At 41.5% G+C, this 25,081-nt stretch overlaps 1 protein-coding gene across 3 annotated transcripts; it reads right to left on the bottom strand.

Annotated features, from left to right (window-relative positions):
* Positions 1–153: 153 nt before the first annotated feature.
* On the bottom strand, positions 154–24,056 carry TCTN3 (tectonic family member 3). 3 transcript variants are annotated; one of them, XM_089509590.1, is made up of 15 exons: positions 23,685–24,056; positions 20,270–20,402; positions 19,133–19,254; positions 18,070–18,200; positions 14,379–14,487; positions 13,550–13,668; positions 13,000–13,035; positions 12,328–12,402; positions 12,108–12,233; positions 10,112–10,207; positions 8,557–8,654; positions 7,955–8,120; positions 7,414–7,539; positions 4,565–4,831; positions 155–1,458 (listed from the first exon to the last, which is right to left on the bottom strand). In XM_089509590.1, the coding sequence occupies exons 1-14, from the start codon at positions 23,917–23,919 to the stop codon at positions 4,604–4,606; spliced, it is 1,800 nt and encodes a 599-aa protein (XP_089365716.1). In that variant the 5' UTR covers positions 23,920–24,056; the 3' UTR covers positions 155–1,458; positions 4,565–4,603. The 3 variants fall into 3 exon arrangements, with proteins under 3 accessions (XP_089365718.1, XP_089365716.1, XP_089365717.1); XM_089509592.1 differs by lacking the exon at positions 10,112–10,207 and having other exon boundaries at positions 154–1,458; XM_089509591.1 differs by lacking the exon at positions 155–1,458 and having other exon boundaries at positions 2,807–4,831.
* Between the last annotated feature and the right edge of the window lie 1,025 nt (positions 24,057–25,081).

A 25,081-nucleotide genomic window follows, 5' to 3' on the forward strand; every position in this document is an offset into this window, starting at 1 on the left:
CAGCACCAATTAGTCCAACCATCCTAAATCCAAATTTGATTCTAATATAGCACCTTGCAGAAGTAGTTTCCCCTCCCCACTTTGCACATTTTGTTGTGTTATGACCTGTAATTGAAATGGATTTAATTAGCATTGTTACTCATCAGGTATACCAGATACTCAACAATGTTAAGGTGAAAAATATTTTTATTTGGGAACAAAGGTTAAGTAAAACAACAAGAGACACTTGCTGATTGTACAAGTATTCACCCTCCAGAATCAATACTTCATTGATGCACATTTGGCAGCAATTACAGCTGATGGTCTTCTTGGGTAAGTATATATCAACTTTGTGTAACTGGATCCTGCAATTTTATCTATTCATCTTAGAGAAACTGCTGCAGTTCTTCTATGTTGAATGAGGACCACTGAACAACAACTTCAAGTCTGGTCATAAATTCTCAATGAGATTGCGGTCTGGGCTTTGAGTGGGTCTTCCTAAAATGTTCAGAATGTTTTTCAACAACTCCAGTTTTAATCTGGCTGTGTGTTTAGGGTCATTGCCCTGGTAAAAGGTGACTCTCCAATCCAGTCCCAGCAAACTAAAATGGGGTTTCCAGTAGAATTGGCCTATATCTGGCTCCATCCATCTTGCCCTGAATCCTGACCAGTTTTCCCAGTCCTTTCTGAGGAAAGCCAGCCCTGCAATATAGTGCTGGTGATACCATGTTTCACAGTGGGGATGTATTCTTGGGATCAAGTACTATTGACTTTGTGCCATACAAGGTGCTTTGGGGCAAGGTCAGCAATTCAGTTTTGGCGTCATCAAACCACAGAACCTTTTCTACATGTTTGCAGTGTCTCCAACATGCCCTTTTGCAAATTTTAAATAGAACCTGATATAGGTTTCAGCAATGGTTGCCTTCTTTCCACTCTTCCATAAAGCCAAGCTTTGTGAAACATCCAGGTGACAGTTGTCCCATAGACTGATTCTTCTACCACAACAGTGGCATTCTTCAGCTCCTTCAGGGTTACCATCGTCCTCTGAGTACTCTCTGATTAATGCCTTCCTTTCCTGGTCACTGAGTTTTAGTGGATAACTTTCTCTAGGAATAAGTTTGTGCATATACATGATTTTATCCCAGTCTTGTTCTGATAGCTTCTTGGTTTTCATGGTGCTGTTTGTTTAGACATCCACTCCAATAAACTTTGTGGCCTTCCAGGAATGGGTGCATTTAATCTGAGATCATGTGGCACTGGAATTTCACACAAATGACACTATTTAGTTTCTTATGTGACTTCTGGAGAGAGTTGGTTGCGTCAGACCTTAATACAACCAATAAGTGACAGTTTGTTTTTCTTGCTTAACTTCTGTGTCATAATGTCTTGCATCTTTACAGTGTTGAGTATCTGGTGTACATCAAATGGTAACAATGCCAATTAAATCCATTTCAGTTCCAGGATATAACACACCAAAATCTGGAAAAGTGAAAGAGGAATAAACACTTTTGTAAGTAATTGTAACAACAACAAAAAGTCTCACTTCTGAAAAGTTGGGAAAGATCTCTGTAGCTTTCTCTAGATTGTATCTGTTAACACAGCAATATACTGTACATATCCAAAAACATTTACAAGTCAATTTGCCATGGTTGTTGTAGTACAGATGGAGCTGTTTAATACTGAGCAAAGGCATTTTTAACCTGTCCAAAGATTCAGAATATAAATTGAGCTGACCATTCATTCTCCAGGTAAGTTAAGAAAAATAGTTAAAATATCACATTCTATCAATTAAATTCCAACCTTTCACCTTTATTTTCTATACTATGGGAGGAGGGGTATGCTGCCTAAGTTGCCCAGAGTAAAGGTAAGAAAATATTTGTCAAATTCAGATACAGTACATTTTTTTTATTTTCAGAAGGTTTTTTTAATGGTCCTCTCATCCAACACACATTTCCTTTGATTTCAAAGGTTGTATATCCCACTTGATATGACTTAATCAAAATTGATAAATCTTCCCAGCAAGGTACAACATATGGAGGAACTTTTTCTTTTAGTTTCCTTATTTTGAATTTCCTTTGGGGAGCAGCTTTCATGGGCCTTCCAGAAACATATGCCTACTAGTGCTGAAACCTGCTTGGTCTCAATAGTGTAACAGCATTCTCTGGGCCAAAGTATACTGGGGTATTTGGAAGAAAATCATGCATGAGAAAAAAGCAGTTGAGTGGCACATAATAGGGTAACATAGAAAGCCCTTAATACTTCTACAATGAAGTATGCACCTTTCACATAAAGAAGTCCAAAAGTGAAATTCTAACTGGGTGTTGAATTTGGGATGAAGTACAGACTGTATTTCTTATTCTTGGTTATGTTCAGTGAATTCAAAATAGGTGATATAGAGAAGCTCTGTAAAACCACTCTAGTTTCTTGCCACCTACACAAGTAGCTTGTAGTACTCAGAAAAACCATTCTGGCAACACCTTTGTCAAAGACCCAGGTGATATGAGGACAAGCAAGTCAAGCACTGGGCCAAAGCACTATCATATTTGTTTTCATATCATACTCAGACTGGAAAGCTGTAAATTAATAGCCCTAATTGGACTTTGAGGCTAATTTTCCTTATGTGTCCTTGTTTTATAGTTTACAGGTAGAAGGCCACTGTCTTGTTTACCTCAGCACTAGAGGTCACACTGAAATGATAGACTAAGGTTGAAGAGAATTTTCCAACATATTCAACACTGGGTAAGATATGAACTCTTTTCATCAAAGCTCAGATGAATACACAAGAGAACAGATCCATACATATAAAACACAAGTTACAGAGATACACTTGTTTGTTGCAAGTCATTTTATTCATCCTCTTAGCGGAACCATCACCCATGAAGTTTTAGTAGTCTCATAGGGTCTACCACATAGAGCTTAACAACGGTCCTGAAGACTCACCTCAAAACAAAAGACTTAGGATGTATAAATCCAAAATACACTGCAGAAATAATCCAGTGTGAAACAGCTTTAATTGCCCTGGCTCAGTGCTAGGGAGTCCTGGGAACTGTAGTTTATTGTGGCACCAGAGATCGCTGACAGAGAAGAATAAATGTCTCCCAAACCTCCGGTTCCTGGAATTCCCTAACATTGAGCCAGGGCAGTTAAAGTGGTCTCAAACTGGATTATTTCTGCAGTGTGTTTTGGATCTATAGGCAAAGACACCATTACCTCATTTCAATAAATTCTTGTCTCTCAGAGGGATGATCTCTTTGGCCAGGATAGTTTCTAAATTGATTATTTGGTAACAAAATAGGTTTTAAACCATATAAAATTCTAGATACTGACAAGGGCCATGATTCTTTTGTATCATAGGAATATGCTAAGAAACAACTATACACTAGGACAGACAGACACCAGTTATTTGAATAAATGGAAATACAAAGTGTAACTACTTGGAACAAAAGTATCCTGGGATTTGTATCACATTATGAAGCAGTGGGAAAAAACATTTGCAACAAGCTGGCTCAAAAACTTTTCATAATTTTTCATGTGTTATGCATTGGATTTTGTTACTAAGGCTATAAGTTAAAGTGTAATAGCCTAACAATGGAAATCTTCAGTAGCACAAATTGCAAAACACATATTAATAGTCAAGATGGTGAGTTAGATCTTGCCAAACAAATAACTGAATTTTGCACCAGAACAGACTTCTCTGCACCCTCAGAGTTCATGAGAAGGTTTCTGTTCAATAATCTTCATGCCCCAAGTTGACTCCTCTAGGCAAGGCTTTAGCCTGCCCAGGGCAGTAGTGTAAAGGCAAAGAATTGGTACAATAAAAATGAGTCAAATAAACATGTATAATAAAGAGAAGAATTCTATCAGTTTTAATGATATCCTATGAAGATAAAATAGTAATTTTAATTAGAGTTTTGAGATATCGGTTTCAAGCTTGTTCCAAGGAATGCAGAAGAAAGCAGATTGAAAGTTGCACAACTCTTTCTATTTTTCTATATTCCTTAATGAAGAGGAAGATACTAGGAGTTGATGGTCAGAATGTGTTTTTCTTGACTGGGATCTAAAATAGTCTGTGTTTATGCCTGTGCGCCCTCAAGCTAGAAAAACTTTTGAGGACTCAAAAACATGCTATGGCCAGAAGCATAAAGGCAAATAACTGGTGCTATACAGAATAAAGATGCTAAGGAGCCTCAGAACATAGAGAGAAGATCTGCCCCATCATGTTGGATCCCACTTCTTACTTTCACTATGCTGACATCTAAAGTGTCTTTCATAGGCAGAAAGGAAATCAATCCACCATGATATGACACAATAGTTAAAACTTATCTTCATGGGTAGAATGTCACTTTTTTGTAATGTGCTTTGTGCATGTAAACACTTACCAGAGTCTATTGGCTTTTCAATAGACCACATGTTCGGATGGTCACATAAAAAGATTCTTAAACTGGGCTGCAATCATACCATTGAACACACAGCTTCCACCCTGCTCCCACTGTTAGCACAGCAGATTGTCTCTTCAATATTCTTTCACCCAGGGTATTATCAGTTTTGATGCTGGCTTCTTTTCAGCAAGTAATACTAATATTACCTTTGCAGGTCTCATTAGAAAGACAGATGCCTCTTCACTTCATGAGATGTGTAGCTCATACAACATTAGTGAAACCAGCAATGTTCCAGTAAGGTTAACTGAGCTGCTCATAGCCCCACTGAATGCCGCTTTAAAAGGGAAGAAGAAATCGAATGGAAGCTTCCAGTTAACTCTAGGCTGTCCACGTGGTGGCTCTGGCCATCTGGTAACATCCGTGAAGGCAACTGCAGTTGTCAAAAATGATGTGTTCATAGATATGCTAAAGGACTGGAAGAAAAAACAACACACTGTTATCCTGGGCTCTGCACAGCTTTGTTTGGTTGCTAATTTGTAGTCAGTCTTGATGGGAAATGGAACAGAGTGAAAAGAAATACAGAAGCAAACTGTTCATTCTTCCTCTTATCCCCACTTCATCATAGAGTGGGCCCTCAGTATCCACTTGGGTTTGGTTCCAGGTCCCTCAGTGGATACCAAAGTCTGTGGATGCTCAAGTCCCATTATATACAGTGGCATAGTAAAATGGCATCCCTTACATAAAAATGTAAAACAAAGGTTTGCTTTTTGGAATGTGTATGTGTGTGTGAATATTTTTGAATCATGGTTGGTTGAATCTGTGAATGCAGACTCAATGGACATGGAGGACCAACTGTAATATAAAGCTGTCATCAACAGAACATAAGCCAAAGGCATTTCAGATCACAGAGAAGCAGCTGGTCTCAGCTCAGTCAGGATGGGAGAAATGAGTGTGCTCTCAAATGGAATATAGGCCCATACAGACAGACCAAAATAAACAGTTTTATTTTGGCCTGTCTGTATGGGGCCATACTCACCTCTTCCTTCTCCCAGGAGCTCAGAGAAGCTGGATATTAATGGCCTGAATCTCCTCCTCCCCCCTCCCCTTTTCTCTTATCAAGGCTTGATAGTTGCCAAGATTGTCAGGTTTTTGAATGGAGTGCACAGGCAAGAGAATAGCCCCATGGTAGCAAACATATGGCATGCGTGACTTCTCTGGCAAGTGAAGCCATTTCTGAGGGCACACGGAGCGATGGGAGGGTGGGGGAAAGAGTAAGAACAGGAAGACACCTGTTCCTCCTCTTCCCCCCCACCCTCCCAGGGCTTCAGCTGCCTCCCCGAAGACAGCTAAAGGCATTGGAAGGTGGGGGGAAGAGGAAGAACAGGCACGTAACTGTTCCTCTTCTTCCCCCTACCCACCCAGGCCTTCAGCTTTCTCCAGGGAAGTCCTGCCCCTTGAAGTCCCACTCCTGGAAGGTGGAACTCCCACCCCAGAAGGCAGAAGTCCCGCTCACCTGAAGTCCCACCATCCCGGCACTAGGTAACACCTGGTGCAGCAACACCTTTGAGTTTGGGCATTGGGTCTCTAAAAGTTTCGCCATCACTGGAATAGCCCATCCAAAACAAACATATAAGTTGTTGACAAGATGACTGGAAAGATATCAGCCAGTGTGTCAAAATAATACACTTCATTTTGCATAGCAAGACCTAAGATACATGTGTTTAGGTAGCACAGGGCGTAGAAGTTTGCAGGTCTCTTATTAAAATAGAGCACATTCACCATTGTGCTTATATAAAAATAAGTATATTTCATAAATATAACAAATTGTACAATTTTGTATGTTAATCAAGCTATGAATGAAACATTTTATGTTGTTAAAAGTACAATAAGTTTAGGTTGTACATGAATTAAGTATTGCATGTTTTCCCATTTTCCCCAGGTTTTGCATGTTTTCCCATTTTCCCCAGGTTTTGCATGTATTTCCATTTTCCCCAGTTTTTCCATCCAAGATAGAGGGGACTATTTTTCTACAAGAAATATTACAGCTTTCTTTCTATCATGGAAGCTACAGTATTCCTTTCTTTTGCTCAGTGACTATTTCACAACAAAGAGAGATGAAAGGAAAAGTAATATTCCTTTTATTCCCATGACAGTTCCCCATCCATTTTACCAATGACAAGGGAAGAAGTATACTCTTAAGGAAGCAGGAGGAAAAAAAGTAAGTATCAGAGTCTAGATACCCTGCCCCAACATGTTAAACATTATAGTCAAATTCTTCTATCAACTGTTCTGTCTTCTGATTGTTGGAATAAAAGCTACACCTATTATCCCTCATATGCTCCACTGTGGCAGAACAGGGCATTGCACTGCCTAGGAAACCAGCCTCTTGAACTAAGGTCCTTTTTGCCAGGACAACAGATTAATTTATACCACAGATATAGAGCAACAACCATAAATTTCACTTGCACAATATTCCCTCAGATTTCCTCTGGACCAGTTCAGGCTTCTCCATTAATCTGTTGCCTAATCTTCACAAAAATACTGTTTAAACACTAGGATTTAACTAGGATTTGCCATCACCACTGTCACTTTTCCTGTTTAGGCCCTATTTTTAAAATCAAGAAATACTTTAATGGGACAGTTCAATTGTAATACTAAAATATATTTAAGCATTATGTACATCATATTGCTAAAGCTTTTGGTCTCACTCACTCTTCTTCCCACATACATAAAAAATACCGATATAAAGCATTCATTGAGTGGAGTTTCCCATTACATTTGAACTTGAGAAACTCTAGTTACTTTAAATTCTAAGCAGCAAATAAGTCATGATCACCACAGTTTGAACCCAGTTTTTAAGAACCAACAGAAGTCTAAACAAAGCAGAATCCTCTGAGTTTCAACAAACTACTCTGGTTAGTTTAAATCAGAAGTGAAATCTTTTTATCTTCTCTGACACACAGAAGGATATGCGCCCAGTTGTGACTTATACATGTAAAGCTAAATTATGAAACAAATTGGACATACAGGTTCAAAGATATTATTTGTGACATACCTTCAGAGGCTTACAGAGATAATAGTACCGTGCTCCCAATACTTGAGCTTGTGGGTTAGACAAGAGGCCCACCTGAGCCCACAAAACTTGGATCTCCAGGTAAACAGGAAGCAGGCAATGTCCACTCTAGCAAGAAAAAGGGAAATCAGAAATCAAATAAAAGTAACTCTAAAAGGTTACTTTTGGAGAGTAATTAATAGATTAGTAATGGATAACACCCAGAATTACCACAATATCTCTGTCCAAACACAAAGCAAAATGTAAGGAAGCAACTGGTACTTCACGAGAATGCAGAAACATCTGCAGCCACAATTAATTACCCTTTCAATGGCAGGAACAAAAGGATTTGGGAAGGGATCTGAGTAGGGATTTGTGATGGAGCCACAGATTTTGGTGAAAAAAGAATGCCCAGACTAACAAGTCTGAAGGGAAATATTTCTCATATAGGGCAGATGTTGCCAGTCATTCTTCAGGTGATTTGGTGCAGCTTAAAAGGGGAAGCTAGATATGGAACTAGCTTCTCCATTTCTCTTTGCATTACCTGCATGTTGCACTTTTTGGTGATAATGCTGTTCCACTCTCCTGGATGGCCTGGGTTAGCATTTCCAGTTATAGCCAAACTCCCTAGACTATGTCCCCCTTGAAAGGCTTGATACAGCATCTCCTGCAAATTGCTACAGTTATCTTCCTCCAGCTTGAAGGGTACACTAGAAATAAAAAAGAACAAGGAGAACTCATGTGCCTGGTAGATCAGTGAAATCCAGCTTCCATATAGAAACATGGAAAAAGACAGATTTCATAGTTGAATGGCTCCAATCAATACAGAACAAAAATCTTACAGCTTAACTCATTTTTTCATCTAAGCAAGGGGATAAAGGGACATGAAGATGTTGTTCTGTTGGCTGAAGATATTCTAGCCAATTAGAACAGCGATTTGAGAAACTGAACTGGAATCTTTATGGAACATTTATTATCTGTCCTTCAATAAAGATACAGTTTGTGATGGCACAAGAGAGAACAGCCCTGGAAGATATGTCAGGTTACATGCCAAGCATATAGCAGAAATCCTTGATTTGATCAATTCTCTGTGAAGCCTGCAAAGAACACACACACTTGCAAGAAGATACGTGAAAGGATGGTTACCTGAGTTGGCAACTAGTCCTTACATTCTCTCTAAACAGCACCTTGTACCTCTTGGTTGCAGAACAGCGGTTGTCACCTTGATTCTGTAAAATGGTTACCTGAGGAAGGGGACATGTCAAGGAGCCCAACTAGAATACAAAGTTACTAGAGAAACCCTTCTGTCTTGAAGAAAAAAAACAGAAAACAGCACCCACATTAGTATCATATTCATTTATTTAACTTGACTTGTTACTTAACAAGTTCCCATCCCCACTGACATCACTACAAAACATCTGGGCTCTTTATACAGTTCTCTTGTAATAACTAAGCTTGTTCTCCACACATTTAAGGTGATTTAATTGTCACAGAAGGTAGTTTTTGCATTTTAATGTCAATTAAAAATTGGATTACACACATACTACAAAAGAGTAGAAATCAAAGGCACGGAACTTTAGAGTAAGCAAAAAAAGATGCCCATACACTTACATCCATCTCTGCTGCTACAACCTAAAACTTTTAGCAAAAAAACCAATAGCTACACTGTAAATAATTCTGCTGGGTACACATATTAAGGCAGGAGTAAAAAATAAGCTTTTAAATGTTGTTTATAGTTAAGAACAGGAGACCCCGTTATCCAAATGAAGGCTATTAATACTAGATCAAGGGAAGTAATAGTGCCACTATATTCTGCTTTGGTCAAGCTCTACCTAGAATACTGTGTCCAGTTCTGAGCACCACAATACAGTAAGGATGTTGAGAAACTGGATTGTGTCCAAAGGAGGGCAACTAAAATGGTGAAGGGTCTTGAAACCATGCCCTAAGAGGAATGCTTTAGGGAGCTCGGGATGTTTAGTCTGGGGAAGAGAAGGTTAAGAAGTGATATGATAGCCCAAATACTTGAAGGGATGTCATATTGAGGAGGGAGCAAGCTTGTTTTCTGCTGCTCCAGAGAACAGGACATGGAACAATGGATGCAAACTGCAGGAAAAGAGATTCCACCTCAACAGTAGGAGGAACTCCCTGACAGTAAGGGCTGTCCAAGTGGAAGACACTTCCTTGGAGAGTAGTGGAGTCTCCCTCCTTGGAAGTCTTTAAACAGAGGCTGGATGGCCATCTGTCGGGATGCTTTGATTGAGAGTTCTTCATAGCAAGGGGTTGGACTAGATGGCCGTTGTGGTCTCTTCCAACTCCATGATTCTATGATTCTAAGATTATAGCCTTGTTTTTCACAGGTTGCTGTTCCTTCCATCTAAATATATACAGAGCACCCGCGTCATACGCAGGCGTGCTATATGCAGCTTTCAGCATATGCTTTCAGCCCACGCACTGCTGCATGCATGAGCCCCATTCACTTGAATGGGGCTTTAGCATGCGCAGTATTTGGCTTATGCGGGGTGGGGGTCCAGAACAGATTCCCCGCGTAAGCCAAGAACAGACTGTACACTGATCTGAAGAATACTAGAAGTCAACATCTCCCATACTATGTTCAATAGCTTTCTAACAAACAATCATCTAAAATGTCCAACTACAGCTGATAGCAAAGACACTTGATCAAATATAGTGTTAGAAAGGATACATATTGCTGGGTGCCATTGTAAAGTGTGATTAGTGGGGCTCCTTTGATATAGCCAGGATTCCCACTTCTCTGTTTGGTGGAAGAAGGTCTCCTACTCTGCAAGTGGGGGGAAAAACGTAAAAAAATGATATTAACCACCCAATACTATCCTATACATAGATCCTGAAATGGTACTACATATAGATCTACTCAATCTACTAGTAATTATTCTAAAGCTATCCTCCTCTGAATTTATGGATAGCATCCCCAAATGGCCCAGAAGACCAGCGCCAGCACCAAAAGCAGCTGAGGTGACTGAGGAAGGGAAGAGGCCAAGTGAGAGTGGCTCACTGGCTGTATTCCTAAATGGCCCAGAAAACCAGCGCTAGCACCTGAGACCTCCCAATGCCAGTGCCTGAAGTCCTCCGCCGCACTAGGGAGAGATGGAACACCTGCACCAGCACTGGGAAAGAACACCGGACTTGTTGCTAGGAGGGATGGAGAAAAGGGACATTATAGAGAGGGAGACACTACGGTCATCTGGTCCCAGACCAGTTTAAACCTGGCTCTATACTCAGTGGCCATGTCAGTTGCCACAAGAAAGTCTGCCACCATGAAACTAACGCACTTCTATTTTCCATCTTGTCCTCTTCAGTAACTGAGATAGAGAGGAACACCTTTTTTACTAAGAATTTATCATATAACCCCCATCCTCAGAGCAATTATGTTAATGAAGAGAAGTACATACACACAGGTTTGGAAGCATCTCTACCACACATCACTTTACGATTTAGACTACAGTGGACCCTTGTTATATGCTGGGGTTTGGTTCCAAGATCCCCCGTGTATAACAAAATCCGTGTATGCTCAAGTATACTATATAATAACATAGCAAAATGGTGTCCCTTATAAAAAATGGAAAATCAAGGTAAATTTATACTTTTTTGGAACATTTTCAAACCATGTATGCTTAAATCCGTGTATAAAAAATCCGTGTATAAGAAGGGCCGACTGTATATCTTATCATTGTTATAGTTAGAGATTCTGTTATAAATGTAAAGGGGGGGGAGGAGGGAATTATTATACTGTATTGCATTGCATTAGAGTTATATTGTATTTTATATGTGTATTGGATTTATTATTGTATTATTTTATTGTATTTTATGGATTTGCTTTAGCAATGTTGTAAACCACCTTGATCCTTGGAAAGACGATATATAAATAAAATTTATTATTATTATTATTATTATTATTATTATTATTAAAGAGATATAAAAATAAAAAATATGCCACAAATTGTAAATATCACAAAATCACGGAACACAGAACAAACAAAAGAACTCAGACTAGGCCAGGTCTATGGCATAAGTACACAAGAAGTGTTAACACATTCAGTATTTGACAAGTCTGAGAAGTTCCTGTCATTACTAGTGCTGCTAACCAGTTTCATTGGAAACTTTCCAAAATAGGGGTTCCTTACTCCTCTCAAGCACACAATGAACGATCTATATTTTAAAATGTCTGGAATTCATTACCAAAGCACCAACACCTTCCTTTCTTCAACTCCCACTAATCTATATCTGCATCACTCTGATGAAATGATGAGGACCATGCCAGCCCAGTATCAGACCTAGAAAAAAAATCTAATTATCTTGAGCACTTAGCTCAACAGTCAGTTCTGAGGAGTCACTGCATTATGATGGGCTTGAGAAGTATCTGGACTTCTAGATTATCTCTACAGCACTTTTTCCACTGCACAAATGCAGTCCTTTCTCCAAGCACACAATGTCAGGAAATGGTGACAGAACCATCCTCACAAGACTACTGTATGTCAGGGAAGTAGCCACTGCTTCCACAGCATCACTACTGTCAAAGTCCACACACTTACCTTAAATTCCATTCACACTGAGACAAACACAACACAGCAGAGGAACCAGTTGAATACACTGCCCCAGTTCCCATAATACCAATTTCTATTCTCCCCAGAAGAAGGATGGATGCAAAAACAAGTACTGACCCAAAAATGCAGAGAAAAGTGTTGCTGCAGTGTGGCTCCTGGGTTTCCAGATATATTGGCCACTTTGAACTGGACAGAAACTTCCTGAATCCCATGGATCCCACTGAACTGCACCTCATAGGTCACCTGGAAACATAACAGGTTAGTGGGAGGCAAAGCTGGATACTACACAGGACTCAGCCCATTCCCCAACTTTGATAATAAAGAGAATATGAACTACCTCAGAAACAACATTGTGACATATGTTGCCATTCAGTGAAGGAGAAGCAGGCTCTGAGAGTGCGGTGATGTTGACCTAGAGACACAAAAATGATTTTTCTTCCAATTTTCAAAGGCCAACATATCTTCAACTCACAGAATCTGTTCTAGATACAGGGCCAGTGGTAGCTTCAAGCCATAAATTATTTCCCATAATTATTTCTCTGCTTGCACTCTAAGGCCAGAACCCCTACTGTACTTATTTACCAGTTGTGCTTTTTTCTATTCAGAGGAAGTCAGTGAAGGCAGACAAAATATGCTGACTCCAAGCAGCTTATTTCTCCAATGCTTTACTTCCTTCATAGCTGCAACATGTCTGGTCTTTACCCTGCTACTGTCACTGTCTACACAGGTGTACTTATGCCAGCTTAGTACAACAAAAGAATTACTGCCTTAGACTTCTGCACCTTTGGTCTCCATCTTTAGCAAAGATGCAACCATGCACACATAAACAAACACTTTTACAAAACTAATTCTTCTCTATTTGTAGGTAGAAACTAGCTTCCTTTTCTAACCCTTTTCTGCAGTACTTCTGTTTCATGATGTTTGTGAGACTCGACTGAACTTCACAAAGAGTTCCTGGTGACTCTTTAACTGAGGAAGATAACAAATACTGTCACTAAGATCATCTCACCTGTACAGGTTGGAACAGAGTAACGTTGACTGGGACCTAAAAAAAAGAAATCACAGACACCTTACTGCATAAGAACATATAGTCTTTAAAACCCTGACATTAGTCTTGCAGTCTTAATCTTTTTTTTTTTTAACAATGAACACTTTTCCATTGAGAATAGAACTTTTCTATAAGAACTATAACTCTCATTCCTGTATCAGTCTAGTAGAAATTTAAGCTTTTTCCTCAAGATTTCTAAGCTATTTGGAAATAAAGACTTATTTTAAATAGGGAAAGCAAAAATAGACTCATATTTCTTCTAGGATGCTTGAGAAGTTATTCTTGAGAGGAAATGTGCCTTTGTATTATAGACTTTTTTCCAGTTTCAATATATTTTAATTGTTATAAGAATCCTTGAATGTTTTTCAGAAAGTGGTTGAAATAAATTTACAAGAATAAGTGATAGAAGTAGTACTGCCACCATCAGAAGCTTACTTGTACTAGGAAAGATAAGCAATATTACACCAAGACAGTGAAACAGCAGGGTCAACTGTAGACCAAATATTGATACCTTTAGCACAGTGAAGTCACGGTAGTATGAAGCTGCATCCAGTGCAGGGTCAGTGGTACAGCTACTCATCAGGTCAGTAAAAATCCGCACACAGCTTGTGGTTTTACTCTCAAGAAAGGCTGAAAAATAAATAAGTGACAACAGAAGAAGAACAAATCAGAAAGCTTCTACAATGGAGACCAAAAGGGCAATGTGACTGCATCCTAAATGAAGGCTTCCAACAGTTATCCTCCAGCATCTTACATCCTGGATCCATCACCAACACTCCGTGATGCCAGAAACCAGGCAATCTGAGCTCTGTGTTTCAAATGTATACACTGTCTATGCTACACATTCAGCTCTATCACCTAGACATGTACTTCATCAACTGACCACCCATACCAATCTGACCATCTGGCTTTACAAAACCCAGGTTTCAGTTCAGTTCATACTATCCTTGAGTATGAGCACCTCACCATGACCTCTTATGTTTCTAGATTACACCTGCTCCTATGTCCTTTGACAGTCAGCTGCTCTCTCTGGCACACGACCTATGAATAAAACAACCCCTCAGAATGATGACAGAGTCTCCTAGCAGACATGGAAGCTTTACTTCTTGAAGGCCAACAGGGCCCCAAAATAATCAGAAATGCTTATTGACTGTGTCACACATTCCTGTACACCAGCTCCTCACCCTTTCCCAGCAGTGAACAAGAAAAGGGATTTATTTATTTTGGCCTCTGTGAGGCAAGAAACAGAAACATTGAGAGTGAATGGCACACAAGTCAAGACAAAATTTGTGAATCACTGCTAAGTGACATCAAATCTTTGCTCAGGTCCACATGCTCACCAGCAGGATTCTCATCAACACAAAGCTGGCTGAGTCCTAGGTTTGTAGGTTGTTTCAGCACACTCAGCATGGATGATGCAGCAAAGTAGGTCTGAATTTGATCCCCAACCTGAAATGGAAACAGAATTGTTGAAAGGCAGCAACACACACATAGAAAAGGAGAATAAGCATCAGGAAGAATAACACTAATAATAATAATAATAATAATAATAATAATAATAATAATAATAATTTATTTATATACCGCCTTTCCAGAGATCAAGGCGGTTTCACAACACAACACATATAACAATAAAAACCATTAAAAACATCATACAGTGGACCCTTGTTATACGTTGGGGTTTGGTTCCAAGATCCCCCGTGTATAACAAAATCCGTGTATGCTCAAGTCCCATTAAATATAATGACATAGCAAAATGGTGTCCCTTATAAAAAATGGAAAATCAAGGTAAATTTATACTTTTTTGAACATTTTCAAACCGTGTATGCTTGAATCCGTGTATAAAAAATCCGTGTATAAGAAGGGCCGACTGTAAAAGCAAATCATACCGTAAACAGTCTCACGCTAGCTCAACAATGCTGCTGAGAGGAGAGAGGAAGGGAGTACATCAGGGGTCATCAGGGGTCAGGGTATGCCTGCTGGAATAGGTGTGTTTTTAACCCCTTTTTAAATTGTTCCAGCGAGGCGGCCGAGCAGAGCTCGCCGGGAAGCAAGTTCCAGAGCTTGGGGGCCGAGGTAGAAAAGGCCCTCTGCGTGGTGGTGATATATCTAGCCTCTGGAACCCTTAACAATTGCTTCCCGGCAGACCTGAGTGTGCGGGGCGGACTGTATGGAGAGAGGCGGTCCTCCAAGTACCCTGGGCCCAAGCCATTTAGGGCTTTATAGGTAATAACCAACACCTTGTATTGCGCCCGGAAGCGAATAGGCAGCCAATGAAGGTCTTTAAGGACCGGTGTTATATGACTGTCCTGGAAGTACCAGTGACCAGTCTTGCCGCCATATTCTGCACCAATTGCAGCTTCCAGGTATGGTACAAAGGTTGCCCCATGTAGAGCGCATTGCAGAAATCCAATTGAGAGGTTACCAGAGCATGTACTACCGTTTCAAGGTCCCCCCGGCCCAGGTAGGGGCGCAGCTGGCGTATCAACCAAAGCTGATAACAGGTACTCCTGACTGTCGCATCCACCTGAGATGTAAGGTGGAGCGACGAGTCAAGGAGCACCCCCAGACTGCGCACTGAGTCCTTCACGGGAAGCGTGACCCCGTTCAGGACAGGTGGAGACACAACCATTCCTAGGCCCGGAGAACCTATCACGAGCACTTCCGTTTTCTCTGGATTCAGGCTGAGTCGGTTTTCCCTCATCCAGCCCATTACCGACTCCAGACAGGCGACGAGAGGAGAGATGCCATCCTTGGTCACTGAATCAGTCGGAGACATAGAGAAGACTATCTGGGTGTCATCAGCGTACTGATAACCCCGCGCCCCGTGCCTCCAGATGATCTCTCCCAGCGGTTTCATGTAAATGTTGAAAAGCATGGGGGACAGAATGGCTCCTTGAGGGACACCAGATGTAAGGGCCCTCTTATCGGAGCGCATGTCCCCCAGCTGCACCATCTGGAACCTACCCGAGAGGTAGGATCGGAACCACTGGAGCGCAGTGCCCCCGATTCCCAACTCCCCCAGGCGCTCCAGAAGGATACCATGGTCAATGGTATCGAAAGCCGCTGAGATGTCCAAGAGCACTAACAGGGACACGGAGATCATCAACCAAGGAGACCATGGCGGTCTCAACCCCATAGCCCGCCCGAAAGCCGGTTTGAAATGGGTCTAGATAATCCGTTTCATCCAAGATCAATTGAAGCTGGATTGCAACCGCCCTCTTGATCACCTTCCCCAGAAATGGCAATAGCGATACTGGCCGATAATTATTATGCATCAGGGGATCGAGGGAGGGCTTTTTTAGCAGTGGTTTTACAATGGCCAATTTTAAGCTAGATGGAAATTGCCCATCCCTCAGTGATGTATTAATTATACGGTGTAACATGGAAGTTACCACCGTCCCCCCCTGAGCCGCTAGCCACGAGGGACAGGGATCGAGAGAGCAAGTTGTCTTCCTAACACTTCTAAGGATCTTGTCCACATCCTCGGTGCTGACAGACTCAAAATGATCCAGTACAATCGAGTCCACGGAAGCTCTGGAAACCTCTACTCTGGCATCTGCACTAATACTAGCATCAAGACCTTCCCTTATCCGAGAGGTTTTATCTGCGAAGAAGTTGTTAAATTGGTTACAGCAGGCTTTAGATGGTTCCAATATAGGGTTCAGGGCAGGGGGGAGCCGGGTGAGCTCCCTCACTACCCTGAACAGCTCTGCTGGACGCGACTCCGCGGACGCGATACGTGCAGCATAGAATGAATTCTTTGCTGCATCTATCACCTCTCCATAGTCCTCCAACAGGAGGTCTAGGAGAGCCTTGTCGGGTAAGTGATGGTGTCTACGCCAGTCGCACTCTAGACGTCGCAGCACCCGCTTCCTTGCCCGGAGATCTTCCATATACCAGGGCTGTTTTTTGGAAGCAGGCCTGAGAGGACACTTGGGAGCGATACTGTGTATAGCCCTGGAGAGATCAGTATCCCAGATGTTAGTCAGGGCATCAACAGAATCGCCGTCATTTCCAACCATATAGCCCTCTAGGGCTTCTTGGAACCTATTGGGTTCCATCAGCCTTCGAGGGTGGACCATTCTAATAGGTCCGCCACCCCCGGGAGGGATCTGGGTAGATGCTTTGATGTTTGCCTCCACCAGGAAATGATCCGTCCACGACAGGGCAGAAATATTGGTTATTTCTGCCCACGGAATTTCCATGTCCGTACAAAAGACCATATCAAGTGTATTACCCGCAGAATGCGTAGGCCCCGTGACCAGTTGTGACAGACCCATGGCTGTCATGGTATCCATGAATTCCCGAGCTGCACCTGATGGAATATAGTTGGTCGCGAAGGGGATGTTGAGGTCCCCCAGGACCAAAAGCCTGGGGGACTCCAGCACCAGCTCCAAGACCAACTGTGTCAGCTCGGTCAGGGAATCTGTTAGCGCACGAGGTGGCTGGTAGACCAACAGAATCCCTAGACTGTCTCTGGCCTTCAGGGTCAAGTAAATGCACTCAATGTAGGAAGTTTGTCTGACATGGTTCCTGGATAGTGACAAGGTGTTCTTATGGATCAAGGCAACCCCCCCCCCCCCCGCCCACCTAACCTGGTCTGGTCCTTCACTGAGTACCCGGCAGGTAGCTCTTATTTATTTATTTATTTGTTTGTTTGTTTATTCACTCTCTCATTCATTCAATTTACATCACATTTTTCCTCCACAAATAGGCCTAAAGGCATCCTACAATTAAACAGTACAAACACAACTGAAACATAACAAAAACATAAAGATGTAAAACATGCAACAGAAGTATTTGTTTATTCCTTCATCCTCATGCAAGAGCATGGTTCTATGAATAAGCTTGTGCTGTAAGCTATAAAGCAGGTTTTATCATACTGAGAAAAGAAGAAATTAGAAGGATGAATACTAAAAAGGAAAAAATAACTTTAACATCTTCTGTCTAGACATAATCTAGCAGAAGCCCTTTTATCATGAAACATCCTCAGAACAAACAATTATTGGTATCTGAGGGCCAACTTACCCGGTAAAAGGCAGCTGAAGGTGACTGAGCTTGTTCTGATAATATGAAGGATAACCCTCCATATTGTGCTGAAAGTGCTGGGAAGTTTGCTTTTGTAACTAACTGTGGTTCTTGTAAGTAGTTCAGTTTTGCTATAGAAAGAAATGAAAAAAGTAAGCCCATCAGCAACACTGCAATATTTGTGGTATCTTACTCCCTTTGGCAAATCTGTCCAGTAGGAATTCCACTGAGAAGCAAAAATTGTTTCACAGCAAACAATAAGCCTCTGCATTTGTTAACAGTTCATTCTCTACTCCTTGTTTGAGTGCATAAAACTACTGAGTGACTACAGACTTTTCTTGCTGGATGTCCCTCTCCAAAGAGGCTTGATGTAGTCCACTTTATTCCCTTTTAGGTCTTAGGCTAAAACAATGTTATCCTGTGAGCCATTTTAATGTTCTGCAATTTCAAAACACTATTGGGACAATGGCATAATTTAACGCAGACAGGAAGTTATTACTTTACTGCCCAGGTTATAATTTTAACTGAGTAATCTGCTAATTATGTTATTTGCTTATTTATAAATTAGCTTGTTAACACTTTCATATCTTTGCCTTAAAATACATTGTAAACCACTTGGAATAAAGGTTTAGAATGCTTTTGATATAGAGTAAGATTCACTTGATCTACAGCAAGAGTCCCTTCTTCAGTGCCTTCAGCAGCTCCATTCATCACTTCACTGTGGCGGCAGCAGCATCAGCCAATTTCAGTATATTTGCACAAACACTGGATAGTTCTAGTCCTCAGCAGAACTACAGAGTTGTGCAAAAATTTTACTGGAGTACATAAAGCAGTAGTAGGCAAAGTTCAGCTCACCAAATGCTGCTGGATTATTACTGAGCATTCCAAATTTATTGTTAATTTTAAAAACTGCATAAAGTTTCCATTATATCTCCTACTTCTCCACCAAAGACCAAACTGCCCCCTCCCCAAGTACAGCTTGCATGTTTGTTCCTAAAATATACTTTTTAGAAAAGAACCTTGCCCAAAAAGAAAAACAATCAAGATGCTAATTCAAACTTACAATCATTTAATTGCACACAGAAGAGCAATGCACATCCATCAGGACTGGGAAGGATTTGAGTGCGGTAAGGAGTGTTATTTCGGAAAATGAGGGACTTTTCCAGACACACCTGACTCACAGCCCTAAGCAGAAAACATAAGCATACAAAAATCACAGATGCTCAATGTAAGCAACAATAAATTCCACACAATTATTTCTAGCAGGATTGCTAAACAGAGCTGCAGGTCTGGTAAACAATGAAGTATATATTCTAAGTAGTTTCCTGTTTCAACTTTATGGGAGGCATGGCTATAGAAACCGTGCAAATTTGTCTCAGAGTCATGTGCAGAATTCAGTAGGAGTCTAGAAGCATGCAGGTTACCACTTTTTAAATGCCAATACAGTCCTCCCTCCATTTTTGTGGATTTCAAGTCCACAGTCTCGGTCCTTTATGGATCAGTAAGCAGGGAGGGTTAAAATGGTGCAAGCGGAAGAGCGTGGCCATTCAAACCAATGAGGCTTGAATATTTGCAAATCTCCATTTCCACAGGAGGGGCACCAGAACAGATCCTCCATGAAAATGGAGGGACGACTGTATAAACAAATACACAGTATATGGAAAGCTACCATTGTTCTGATTAGCACAGTACTGTTTACTTTGATTGGCAATGCTGAAGCTCAGCAACCTGAGAATCATTTTAACTACAGATTCCAAGATCTCACTCCATGATCTTCCATATTGCAAAGTATGCACAAGCAAGCCCAGAAAAAGCTCTTCTTCCCCAGCCCACATATTGATGGGACAGGATACGTGACGCAAACCTTCCAAACAAATAGGACCTTTCCATGCATCCCTAGCTACAACAGGTGTCCAAACTGAACCTTACAGGCCCTCAGGACCAGAGAGAATCTCTTATTTGCTTTGGTCAGATTCCTCAGTGCACCTTTTCATATTTTACAACAGTTAAATTTTATTACACCAGTTAACATTTCAACTTAGTTCCTATCCTAAAATACATCAGACCCATAGCTTTAAAGCATGCACAGATTCCCAAGGAAAAGAAGCAACATTGCTAGGTATCTTGTCAGTTCCCATTGCCTTACCATCCTTTCCTTACACACTGAATAGAGGTGAGATTCTCCATTCAATGATCTTACCTGGTGCTTCCTGGAAGACAGAAGGAGAAGGGGCACTTGGGGTTCCCCAGGTTGCATTCCAAGCCACAGCTTGAATCACAGCAGCAGTTGAGGTCACAGAAGTCTGGGTGCAAGTCACAGGGGCAGACTGAACCTGGGGAGGGGAGCAGGAAGAGCAAAGGGATAAGACAGTCAGGATTCAGCCAGCCCCCTCCCCACAAAAGGCCATGAACTTAGAAAAGGGCTACATAACCTATCAGTGTTGATGAGCTTGGAAAATAAATGCTGTTTTGGACTACAGCTCCAAAAACCATCCCCAATATTACTTTTTGTATGATAATTCCAAAGCCATTGAAGCCAGTGCTGGTTGGAGAACTCTTGTCCCAAAAGCAGGGTGACCAGACAGCATAACCGCAAAGAAGGACAAGGCACACAAAATGTAGGCTATTCAAGAAAAATGTAGGCCATTACCAAATAAAGTTAAAAACACTTATAAATATAAATCCATTTCATATGATTTACAGCTATATTACATATACTGTACATTATTATTATTATTATTATTATTATTATTATTATTATTTGTATCCTGCTCTTTTCCCAGGACTGGGACTCATATTATATATTCAACTGTATTTTTCTGATGAATTTATATTTGTTAATATGCCTTGTTGGCTTGCCACAGACTTCTAGAACTCTGAGCAAGACAAAGGTTCAAAATTGTACTTTACTAGCAGTCAAACCCTTGACTGAAGTTAGATTTTATTCCTTTCATTTGTCCACATGCGTTATTTGGCAAACATTTTCATTTATCCATTATGCTGAAATCAGTGGGGGGATCCTCTGCACTGTGCCCTCAAGCAGCCCATTGACTGACACCTTTGCTGTCCTTTTCCTCTCCGAGAAACAAATGCACCCAAGCTCTGGGGGCAAGTCTTGTCTGCTGCTATTTCTAGGAAAAAAGAGCTTAAGAAGGATTTATTTTATTAATTTCATTTTTTATGCCGCCTTTCTCCCAAAAAGGGACCCAAGGTGGCTCACAAGATAAAAGCATTTAAAAAACATTAACAATTAAAATAACTTAGAACAATATAAAATTAAGACTAAACCATACAAGGGTTAAATAACATACCACATATAAAAGGCACCCTGTCGTGATTTTAAAATGCTTGCCTGAATAAAAACGTTTTTACTTGCTGGAGAAAGGCCAGCTGGAAGGGGGCCAGACTAGTCTCCTGTGGAAGGGAGTTTCAGAGGGTCGGAGCAGCCACCGAGAAGGCTCTCTCTCATGTTATCACCAAGCGAGCCTGAGATTGTGGTGGGACTGAAAGAAAGCCTTCCTTGGAAGATCTTAGGGCTCTAGCAGGTCTGTCTTACCCCCACTATTTGCAGTGAGGACAGGCTTCCAAGTACAGTCATCCCTCCATTTTCACGGACTTCGAGTCTGTGGCCTCGGTCCTTTGCAGACTGGCAAGTGGGGAGGGTTAAACTGGTGCACGCGTGGGAGCATGCAGCTACTGAAGCTGATGGGGTTTGAATATTTGCGAATTTCCATTTTCGCAGGGGGTGGGGTGGGTCCAGAACAGATCCCCTGCGAAAATGGAGGGACAACTGCAGATGCATTTCTTAAAGGTGAACAGCAAACACAGTGCTACTCAATGGGCTTCTTAGTGATGCTAAAAATAGAGGACATTTTTGAATTCTTCCTGGACATAAGGTTGAAATGTAGGACATGTCCTGGAAAATGAGACCATCTGGTCACCCTGGGTATCAGGGGCCTCAATTTTCAGGACCTAAGCAGTGGAAGATAGTGGATAGTGGTCCTTGGAGATGTCTCATCCCCAGGGTCACCATGAGTTGGGGCCCACGCCAAGGCAGTTAAGAACAAGGCGAAACTATCACTGTGGTTTCTGGGACCCAGAGGATGTGACTTGCCCAAGGTCACGCAGTGGGTTTCCATGGCTGAGCAGAGAACCAAACCCGATCTTCAGTCCCAGTCCTACACTATCCCATGCTGGCTCTCGCAGCAGCTTCTACATATGCCATTTCAACATTTCTATTTCCTCCCCCTCGCCATAATAGCAGGGTAGATGTTATCTTCCCATGCACCTTGGAAAAGGAAACACTTTTGTTAAGAGCAGAGCCATGCTTCGCAGCCCAGCTTCAAGGATGTGATGGGGAGTTTTTGATAAAATGGGGGCTTAAGACACGCCAACCACAAGAGCCCCAAAATGGCGCTCGAGGGGGAAGCAAAGGGAATTCATGCTCCTGGGACAAAAAGCCTGCAGAAATAATCCAGTTTGAGACCGCCTTAACTGCATTGGCTCCATGCTATGGAGTCACAAAATGGATTCCCATTGGAGTTTCCATTCCACCTCATGCATCTGAGGAAGTCAGTTCAAGGCTACCAAACCTACTGCTTTTCACCTTCTTAGACTCCATCCGCACTACAGGAATAATCCAGTTTCAGACCTCTTTAACTGCCACGGCTCAATGCTATGGAATCCTGGGATTTGTAGTTTTGCGAGACATTTAGCCTTGCTCAGGACTTTATCACGTGGGGAAAAACTGGAAGTATAAACGGCGATTATCCCGTGATAACTGAGCATTCGCAATTACGATTTTCACACGACGTCGCGACTGAAGCTCCATCATCCCAGGAATATCCCGTGAAAACCGTGCGGTCGCAGTAAAAGTTTTCACATGACGTCACAACGAAAAGTGATCAAAGCGCAACTATTCCGGGATTAACCAGGCAATAATCTGTGAATTATATTTATTTATTTGCTGTTTATTGCATTGTTATTCCCTGGTGATTTCCGGGATAATGGTTGTTTTTTCGCGCCCCGTGTTTTTAATTGTTAATTATTTAATAATTAATTATTACAAAATATAAAAAAATTAATAAAAATATTATTATTATTTAATTATTAACAGTTTTTTTTTAGTAATTGATAATTCAAGTGTATTTTATTATTGTTGGTGGGAGGGTAGGGTTATAATGTTATTATATTGTTATTGTATTTTATTGGTTTATTTTATCACAAGCCTGCTTTGACCGTGTGGAGGAGCGGGATATATATATATATATATATATGAATTGTATTATTATTGTCGTTGTTATGTGTGAAAATGTTAATCACGGTTTTAATCGCGACTGTGCAATTTTCACAGGATAATCGCCATTTAAACTCCCAGTGTTTCCACCTTTGTGATAAAGTCCTCTGACATCAGAGAGCTCTGATGACACAAGAAACTACAGTTCCCAGAATTCCCTAGCATTGAGCCAGAGCAGTTAAAGCGGTGTCAAAATGGGCTATTGCTGCAGTGCGGACGCAGCTAACATAACCTTTGCAAGTTCTAGCTATCTCTTAATTAGAGGATGGGTTTGCATCTGCGTGTGAATGCGTTCCCTGGCTTCCTCAGACTCCCTCACCGGCTGGAGAGCCACCTTCTTCCCTCTGGATTCCTTCGGGCGCCTCAGTAGGCAGTCCCTCTGTCGACAGAGTAGTGTTTTCCTCCTCTGTCGCCGCCACAGTACTGTTAAGTCCCTCTGGAGCCACCGTACTGTTCACTTCTTCGCCCCTCAAAGTGGTGTTTTCAACCTCGGCCGCTGCTGCCAATCTTAACAACAGGAGAAGCAACTGGAGCCTCAGCTCCATCAAGGCCATAGCGGAAGCATCACCCCGTTGCTAAGGAAATCCCGGTCGCGCGTTGATGACGTCAAGCGCAAAAGAGTCCGCGTTAAGCGCCAACTGGAGCCTTAGCTCCATCAAGGCTATAGCGGAAGCATCACCCCGTTGCTAAGGAAATCCCGGTCGAGTGTTGATAACGTAAGACGCAAAAGCGTCCTCCTCAAGCGCTGAGCTTGCGTCCGTAGAACCCATAGAGCTAGAAAAAGTATAGAGTCACTCAATAGGGATAAGTACGCAATAGCATGTGTTCATAGAGCTAGAAAAAAGAACAGAGTGTCACTCCACAGAGATACTTATGCAAAGGAATGTACCACAATTTTGGTCCACAACAAAACAAAAGACTCCCAATGGCTTCCCACTCCGCCTCATGCATCTGAGGAAGTAGGCTCAAGTCTACCAAGGTCCAAAACACTCTGCAGAACTATCCCAGTTTGAGACCACTTTAACTGCCCTGGCTCAGTTCTAGGGAATCCTGGGAACTGTAATTTACTGTGGCACCAGAGCTCTCCCACAGAGAAGGCTACAGTTGCCAGAACTCCCTAACATTGAGCCAGGGCAGTTAAAATGGCCTCAAACTGGATTGTTTCTCCAGTGTGTTTTGGAGCCAAAGCTCCCGCTACCAACTTCTCTCTTGTACCTCCACACTGCAGAAATGATCCATTTTCATACCACTTTAACTGCCATGGCTCGTTTGGCGGCTGAATCTTACTTGTGCTGGTTTTAAATGTGTTATGATGACTCGTGTTTTAATATTAATAATGTTTAATAATTTTTTAAAACTTTTGTAGATTGATGCTTATACTTCTGTCTCTTAAAATTATTTTGTCTTTTTAAAATTATTGTAACCCTCCTTGAATCCCATTGTGGGAGGAAAGGCAGGATATAAACCCTTGAAATTAAATAAATAAATAAATAAATAAATAAATGGAAGCTTGGGCGTTGTAGTTTTGTGAGACATTTAGCCTCCTCTGTCAGAGAGCTCTGGTGCCACAACACACTACACATTCCAGGGCTCCATAGCCCTGAGCTATGGCAGAAAAGTGGTATCAAACTGGATTATTTCTGTGGTGTGCATGCAGCCCCAATCTCAAAGGTGCTGCAAGATCATTTTCCATACTGATTTTCCAGACTTAACGCA

Source organism: Sceloporus occidentalis, unplaced genomic scaffold (genome assembly GCF_023333645.1).
Source record: "Sceloporus occidentalis isolate IW3139 unplaced genomic scaffold, rSceOcc1.0.p SCAF_2, whole genome shotgun sequence".
Lineage (NCBI taxonomy): Eukaryota > Metazoa > Chordata > Lepidosauria > Squamata > Phrynosomatidae > Sceloporus > Sceloporus occidentalis.

What these genes read in the sequence shown, in the direction of transcription:
- TCTN3 (XM_089509590.1), bottom strand. Translation starts at nt 23,919, where the DNA reads ATGGCCTTGATGGAGCTGAGGCTCCAGTTGCTTCTCCTGTTGTTAAGA. An exon ending in AGGACTAGTTGCCAACTCAG is followed by an intron (nt 8,121 to 8,556) that starts GTAACCATCCTT and finishes TTTTATTTCTAG; the next exon opens with TGTACCCTTCAAGCTGGAGG. An exon ending in CCAAAAAGTGCAACATGCAG is followed by an intron (nt 7,540 to 7,954) that starts GTAATGCAAAGA and finishes TTTTCTTGCTAG; the next exon opens with AGTGGACATTGCCTGCTTCC.